General features: G+C 34.3%; 1 protein-coding gene across 1 annotated transcript; it reads left to right on the top strand.

Moving 5' to 3' along the window:
- Positions 1-336: 336 nt before the first annotated feature.
- LOC134272164 (uncharacterized protein K02A2.6-like) lies at positions 337-3,251 on the top strand. The gene is made up of 2 exons (XM_062754419.1): positions 337-739; positions 1,243-3,251. The coding sequence occupies exons 1-2, from the start codon at positions 337-339 to the stop codon at positions 3,249-3,251; spliced, it is 2,412 nt and encodes an 803-aa protein (XP_062610403.1).
- The last annotated feature ends 4,783 nt before the right edge of the window (positions 3,252-8,034 follow it).

Here is an 8,034-nt window from a genome sequence, read left to right as displayed (position 1 = left end):
ACGATCAAAATGAAAATAGATACAGGTGACCATTTACCAATTAAAATGAAACCGTATCGAACTCCGTTGAATAAACGAGTGATCGTAGATAAAGCAATCGATGAAATGTTAAGTGCAAACATAGTGCGGCGTTCAAAATCACCTTGGAGTTTCCCTATCGTGGTAGTAGATAAGAAAGATGGAACAAAACGTTTTTGTGTAGACTTTAGGCAACTAAATAAGATCACAAAAACAAATTCGTGGCCCTTGCCCTTGATTGATGATTTATTAGATCAGTTAGGAAAAACAAAATATTTTACATCATTGGATTTGAAGTCGGGTTATTGGCAAGTACTTATGGACGAAGCAGATAAAGAGAAAACAGCTTTTGTGTGTCACAGAGGTTTATTTGAATTTAATGTAATGCCTTTTGGCCTTTGCAATGCTCCACAAATATTTTCAGAACTCATGAGCACAGTACTAGCAGGGCTAGAATCATTTGCTTTGGCTTATTTAGACGATATTTTGATATTTTCAGAAACCATTCAAGATCATGAAAAACATATTCAAATTGTATTTGAACGACTTAAAGAGCATGGATTAAAATTGAAAGCCAAAAAGTGCAGTTTTGTTCAAGAGAAAACGCAGTATTTGGGGTTCATAATTGATAAAGAAGGAATAAGACCTGATCCAAATAAAGTAGCTGCAATTCGCACTTTACCTTCACCGAGTACTGTAAAAGAAATTCGCAGTTTTATCGGTATGTGTAGTTATTACCGTCGATTCATACCGAACTTTTCAAAGATCGCAGAACCCTTGGTATCATTAACAAAGAAATATGCAAGATTCAAATGGAATGACGATTGTCAAAAAGCTTTTGATTTCTTAAAAGAGAGTCTAACTAAAGTGCCACTTTTATCAATTCCCGATCCAAATAAAGAGTATATTCTCTACACGGATGCTTCTGATACAGCAATAGGCGCGTGTTTAGCCCAACCGTTAGATGAAAACGAACAGGAAAATGAAGTAAAAATATTGGGTATTAGAAATGAAAAACCTATTTGTTATCTTTCACATAAATTAAGTGACACCCAAACGCGATGGTCTACAGTAGAAAAAGAAGCTTATGCAATTCACTTTGCACTCCAGAAATTTGATCACTATTTGCATAATGCTAAATTTGTCATTCGAACTGATCACAAACCGTTAAAATACTTGTTAGAAGCTCCAATGAAAAATAAGAAATCCAGTTATGGGCTTTAGGTATCGCCGGATACAATTGTCAAATAGAATATATTCCGGGAACTGAAAATACTTGCGCAGATTTGCTATCTAGAACACCACAAACAAATGCGTTAATCCCATCTGAAAATGAAATCAAAAATGAACAGAATGAACCGGATGTGCACGAGAACTCTTTAGAAATCAATTTCATCAATTCAAACGCGATAAATCCCAAAGATTATGTACGTTATGACATAGATGAGCCTGACATTCCGTTTAAACCTCAAATCAAATTAAGTGAAAACACCGAAGTAAATGTAGCTGAAGAACAATCTAAAGATTCTGAAATAATTCGCATTGTCCGTCAATTGCAACAAGGCACGGCAAAGAAATCATTAAGTGATAAACATCTCATTATTGATGAAGTCTTGTATTATCTGTCGAATGCCGATAACGATCCGATCATAAGACTCTATGTGCCAGCGCATTATCGATTACCTGTAATTAAACAGTATCACGATGATAATGGTCATTTAGGAATCGACAAAACATTTGATGCGATCAGACAAAAGTATTACTGGCCTAATTTGTATAAAGAGTTGTATGACTATGTCGGTAAATGTGTAAAGTGCGCTACACGAAACCTTAAAAAAATAAAGCCGACTATTCAAGAAACAGATGTTCCGCCATTTCCATTTGCGAAAATTGGTTTAGATTTATCGGGTCCGTATCCGACATCATTATCGGGAAACAAATATATTGTCGGATTTGTGGATCTTTACTCTGGCTGGCCTGAAGCTTTTGCAGTCCCAGACAAAACCGCCGAAACTATCGCTCATTTGATCATTGAGGAAATATTTCCAAGGTTTGGTGCTCCCTTAGAAATTATAACTGACAATGGCACGGAAAATGAAAATAAGGTAGTTAGAGAAACGTTGAAAGAATTAAACATCTCGCATGTAAAAACATCATATTACCATCCTCAAAGTAATGCAAAAGTTGAAAGATTCCATCGAACACTTCATGATGTATTGGCTAAAAAGTTAGAAGACAATTTAACAACTTGGGATATTTTTCTCAATCAAACCTTAGCCGCAGTTCGATTTAACATCAATGAATCTTCATCTTTCTCTCCATTTTATTTACTTTATAATCGAGATGTAATTATGCCAATAGACAATATTCTGCAACCGCGCCGCAGATATATGGGAGAAGATCCGCATAAAATAGCGTTAGAACAACAGCATAAATCCTTTACAATGGTCCATAGAATTTTAAAACGATCTAAACGAAGACAAGCAAAATATGCAAACAGAAATGCGGTAGATGTAGAACTAAAGATCGGGGACCCAGTTTATTATAAAAATAATCAAAGACAGAGCAAGCTTCAATCTAAATGGAAACCATTCTATAGAATAATTGAGCAAATTTCGCCGGTAACATTTAAAATCAAAAGTCAGTTAGATGGAAAAGTGACGAAAGCGCATAAAGAATTACTGCGATTAGCGAAAATCGATGAATGGGAAATACCCCAAAATGATCAAGGAAGACCTCTTCGTAAAGCCGCCTATGTAATGCCCCCAGAATCGGAATCAGATGATAATAAATCAGACAATAACGTCTCTACGAACCAAGAGGTCGAAAATCAAAATGAAAATATAAAAGATGAAACTAACACCTTAAATGATGTTGTAAACCCAAACAGAGATTACATGTCAAACAATGAATCAGAAAATGTACCAATATCAATGAGTCATGATAGTGTAAGTAGTAATGACGAAGAAAATATACCACTTGCAAAATTAGCCCAAAGATATAGAAGGGAAAGAGAAAACTCTTCTTCTGAAGATGACATCCCGTTATATGAGCTTTCTAAACGTCTAAAACAAAACAATAATGACAGACAAATGACCGAATCAGAAAGTGACGATTCACTTATGGATATTAACGAATGTCAGATGAAGCGTAAAAAGACAATTAAGAAAAAACATAGAGGAAATAGAAATGATATTCGAACTCTCTTCAAAACTCTTTCAAAATTAATATAAGAGTATAAATGTCCGCAATTTTCTATTCCTTACTGCATCAAGCAAATTTCGCTTTCGTGTCTTGGTTATAGTAAGGAACTGAAAGCTGAAAGTATAAAGGTATACAAAACCACAGTTGAAATGCAAGACAAACTGAAAAAGAAAAAAAAAATCTGTAAAATAATTGTTATATTAAAATGATATTGTTGTTAAATAAATTAATGATGGACATTGGATTGTGTTTACCCAAACTGAACTGCCATTGTATATGAAAGATTTTATTGTTAGACCTCCTATTCAAATTCTGATATTAGAATAAAAAAATACCTGCTAAATTACAAGACCTTGAGACAGTACCAATGGACAGACTGGTTAATGAATTTACAAGTATTGACTCTGTTAATCCTCTAACTAATGGGGGTTGGCCAAATTGGGTTTATTCTATCTTAATAATCAGCATCGCTTTAATCCTGGGGATTATAGTTCTTATCTATTATAAATGTAAAAGGCGTTGGTCAAGTAGATTTTGGCAAAAGGTTAAGAAAGCAGGCGGAGAGAGAGAACAACTCAAATTGGTGGCGATTAAATCCCCTAGTGAAGATAACACTAGCAGACACAATAAGGCATCTGCACCATCACCAACTACTGCTTTCATCGCTGGAGTTGACCCTGTCGACACCATTACGAAACTATATCCGAAGCTAAGGACGGATGTATTAACAGCGAAAACCGATGACCCCGCTGCATTGTAAATAAACAATTATGTAAGTCGATCCCTCTTTCGAACAAGAGCCGAGGATCGTGAATATTGGACAGTCTGTTGATTTCGAGACAAATGTTTAATAAAACATACAATTTCTGTGTTGTTCGTATTCCAGTTGGAGGAAGACTTTATTGTCTCGTAACCTATGTGTTGTTACTATTTACACATTTTTTTTATATTACTTCTCGTCCAACCTGATGAGAATTATATTATGCCGATACTTACAAACCAAATAGACATGAATTACCATGGAAAAATACACAAGTTCCAATTCGATCAACTATGAATTAAACTAATTCATCTCTTGTGAGGGAGGAATGTAACACAATTGGACCATACCGTATATAAATTACATATTAACTTTTTAATATATGTTGTGTTTCTTATATTTGATTAATAAGGACATAAGTGTATAAGGCATAATAATCCTTATATGTCCTTGAGAGCCATTTAGGTTCATACGCACTTTATTTCTATTTACTAATTATGTGTTTAATGTAGTCAATATTGTTTTAAATATTAATGTGAATTATTATTGGTCAGTGTTGATGAATTATCAGAATTAAATCAAAGATCAATATCTGAACATTTACGTGGTCAGTATCCATTATTGGTATTTAATAATTAATTGAATTGGAAATGGCTTACTAACATTAACTGACCACAATCAATATTTTAATTGGACACTTGATTACTATCTAAGATTAAATTGAACGGAACAATTCCATTAATGACTTAGAAACTTTCCAATAATTAATACCAGCCTGAGGATGATTTGAAATTTGAAGATATATATTCCAAAACTGGACAGGCGGAGATCTAGAAGAGAACAAGAACTTTAGACAAACGTTTCAGACGTACCACTATACGAACTTTGTGCCCCCCTGTACTAGTTACTAGTTTGGCATCCAGTGGATATTCGAAGTACTAACTCTATAATATTTTAACTGTACCAGTGCTGATAACATTGTTCTAACTTTATATGCATGACGTCTATATTGTGCAACAGTGACATAATAAATATATATATAACCGTATCCAAAGACGTTGTGTTATATATTTCACATATGTTAGCAGGGTGCGTAGTGTAGAAATGGTCAATAAGAGTTTTAGAGCTATTAGTAATTCTTGTTGGGGTGTTAATTAATTGTGTTAGTCCAAAATCTACAATTGCAGAAGACCAACTCCGAGGGGGTTCTTTGAGCATATCAATATTGAGATCACCTGCAATAATGACTTCCTGGTCATCACAGCAGGTAGCGCACTGTAACTCTTGGACAAAATCATCTACCCAGCAGGAGGGGGCAGATGGTGGACGGTAAACTGAACAATAAAGAATAGGTTTAGAATTTTTAAGATTAATGTCAAGCCACATTGTTTCAATATTGCTAATTTCCAAATCCTTACGGCGTTTATACTTTAATTCATTTGAAATAAATGTAACAAGTCCACCACCAGCCTTTCCTACTCGGTCTTTTCTTTCAAAACAACATCCCTTTATATTCATCATACAATCATTAATATTTTCATTAAGAAATGTTTCACATAAGGAAAATATAGCAATGTAAAGCTCATCTTGTAAATACAAAACCAATTCATCAAATTTTGGCAAAATATGACACACATTCAAATTGACAAAATGTAGACCCTTTTTCATTAAACCTAGATTTGATTTACATATATTTTGTTTTATTTTATTTTGAGTATCAGATTTTGGAGAAGAATTTTTAAGATTTGTTTGTTGAAGATTAGAAAAAGTGTTTACCTTATTCATACAAGTATCTATCAGTTCTGATGGAGAATTTAAATCAGTTGAACAATTACTAGATTTGTTTTGAGCATTTAAACATTTTTTGAAAATTTTAGGGTTAAACAAGTAGGGATTACATGTGCAATCAACATTGTTACAATCATCACACAAATTATATAATATTGAGTATTTATTGTTATTTACTGGGGAGAAAAAGTTATGCGAGACAATAAGATTGGTATTTTCGCGATTTTGTTTTACGGCGTTCCTTTCATTGCCGGTTTCCTAAAAGGAACAAAACTTTTGCTTATGCCCCATTTTTCCACATTGCCAACACGACACTTTTTTCCCATGTCGACAGTTCCGAGTTGTATGGCCCTCTTCTCCGCAAAAGAAACAAATACAATTCCTAACTGTAAATGAATCGTCATGGTTAATGTATTCCTTTTGTTTAAGAATAAGAACACACTGGTTGATGTTCTTTAATAATTCCGCTGTGCCTTTATCAGACAAGTGAATGCCGTCTTTCCAGTAGAGCTCATTTGCTTGATTTTTCCGGAAAGATTTGCTCATTGGGATAAGAGTAGCTCCGTACTCTTTGCACACATATCTAATAATTTCATTCACTTCACTCACATTTACATCTCTACGTGGTAAGACTTCGGAGAGGTACACTTGTATTCCCGGGTGCCGTTTTTGTAGATCCCAAATAATTTCCATGAAGTCATTTTCAGTGGATTCCACATCGCGGTTACTTGATACATCATTCCCACCCGCCTGAATGACAATATTACGGAAGGGCGACACATCCATTTTGGCCAATTTTGCTTTTATATGCGATACCTTGCCTCCTTTGTTTGTAAAAACTTTCACAGATTTATTTAATCCACGAGTTCTCACTCTTTGCAGGATTGAACTTCCAATTATGAGGGATGATCCACTTCGTAATTGTAGTTCTTCTTCATTTTTTGTTGTGTTTTGGGCTTTGGGTGTTTCCTCAACTAATTTTGCACGTTCTGTGGGGCATATATCTGTGTTTGTGCTCGTTTCAGTCATACTTTTAATGGTGTTGCACTGCACATGTCTAGAAATGCCGCTAGACAACGTTGTAAGCTTCTCTGTATATGTCTCCTTATGTTTGACTGCCAGTTTGTATGTTTGCGTACTGGCAGACATAGACGATTTGGTATCTTTACAGTTCAATTTCTCTTTTAGTTTTTCTACCTCAAGGGTGAGGAATTTAACAGTCTCAGTCAGCTGTTTTATCGTAGCTGCACTATTGCAGTTACTGCATTCACTGAGTTCATTGTTTTTGCATTTCTTATCGATAGCTTTTGGTGTTGAAGCTAACTGGGGCTGTGGCTGAGTAGATATTTAAGCGATGATAGGTTCCACAACATCTACAAGTTCTTGCAGGAATTTTTTGTACCAGGTGAAAGCAGCATCTCCTTGGATATGGAGAGAGTCTGTTGATTTGTAGAGCGTTACCGTTACAGATTTACAAGGAGTCTTATAAATCCATCCATTTCTGTTACTCCGATTGTAGAATATAAGGTTCTTCTGCAGGAGTCTTGATATTTTGGAATATCCCTCATTTTCAAAAGTAATTGTAACACTCTCATTGTTAAGCTTCACTTTTATATAATCTGGTATACTCACATCTTCTGGGGTCGATTCATTTTGACTGTTAACAAATGAACTTGAGAGTCCACTAAAAGAGTCCAGAATTGATCTAAAAAAACTTGTATTTTCACTAAGATCCATTTTTATCCATTGTGTAGTTATAATCTTTGATTTAAAAATCAGAGTAAATTGCACTTGCACGTACGTGCATGCATATACATAAAGACCATAACTTCTTGTTGGAGTCCATTATGCCTATCTATGTTATAAATCCGATCCTATTTGGTTGAAAAACAAAGGAGTTATAGCCATTTAAAGTTTTAGCCAATCAGACTGCTGTGCACATGCATGCAAGTGTTTTCATGATTATTGTTATATATCATATTGTAGGAAATTCTAAAGCATGAATATATTTTTAATTTCAAAGTATTTTGTCAAAAAGCAAAAAAGTTTTTAAGATTTTTATTTCAGCCAATGAGAGCTAAGCGAACGTGCATGCACGTGAGTTCGTTCTTTATAATTTGACAGTGTCATATTTTCTACACTATTAATTTATCCTTGTATAATATCCTTATGTAACAAGTTTCAAATCATTTCATCAAAATGTAAAAGTTTTAGCTAAAGTTTTAGCTATAATAAGTATATGTCATTTTACATGTTGCTCGTGC

Source organism: Saccostrea cucullata, unplaced genomic scaffold (assembly GCF_032062105.1).
Source record: "Saccostrea cucullata isolate Sc308-1 unplaced genomic scaffold, CSIRO_AGI_Scuc_v1 ctg14924, whole genome shotgun sequence".
In the NCBI taxonomy this organism is placed as follows: Eukaryota; Metazoa; Mollusca; class Bivalvia; order Ostreida; family Ostreidae; genus Saccostrea; species Saccostrea cuccullata.
This window is presented reverse-complemented; position numbering and strand designations above follow the sequence as displayed.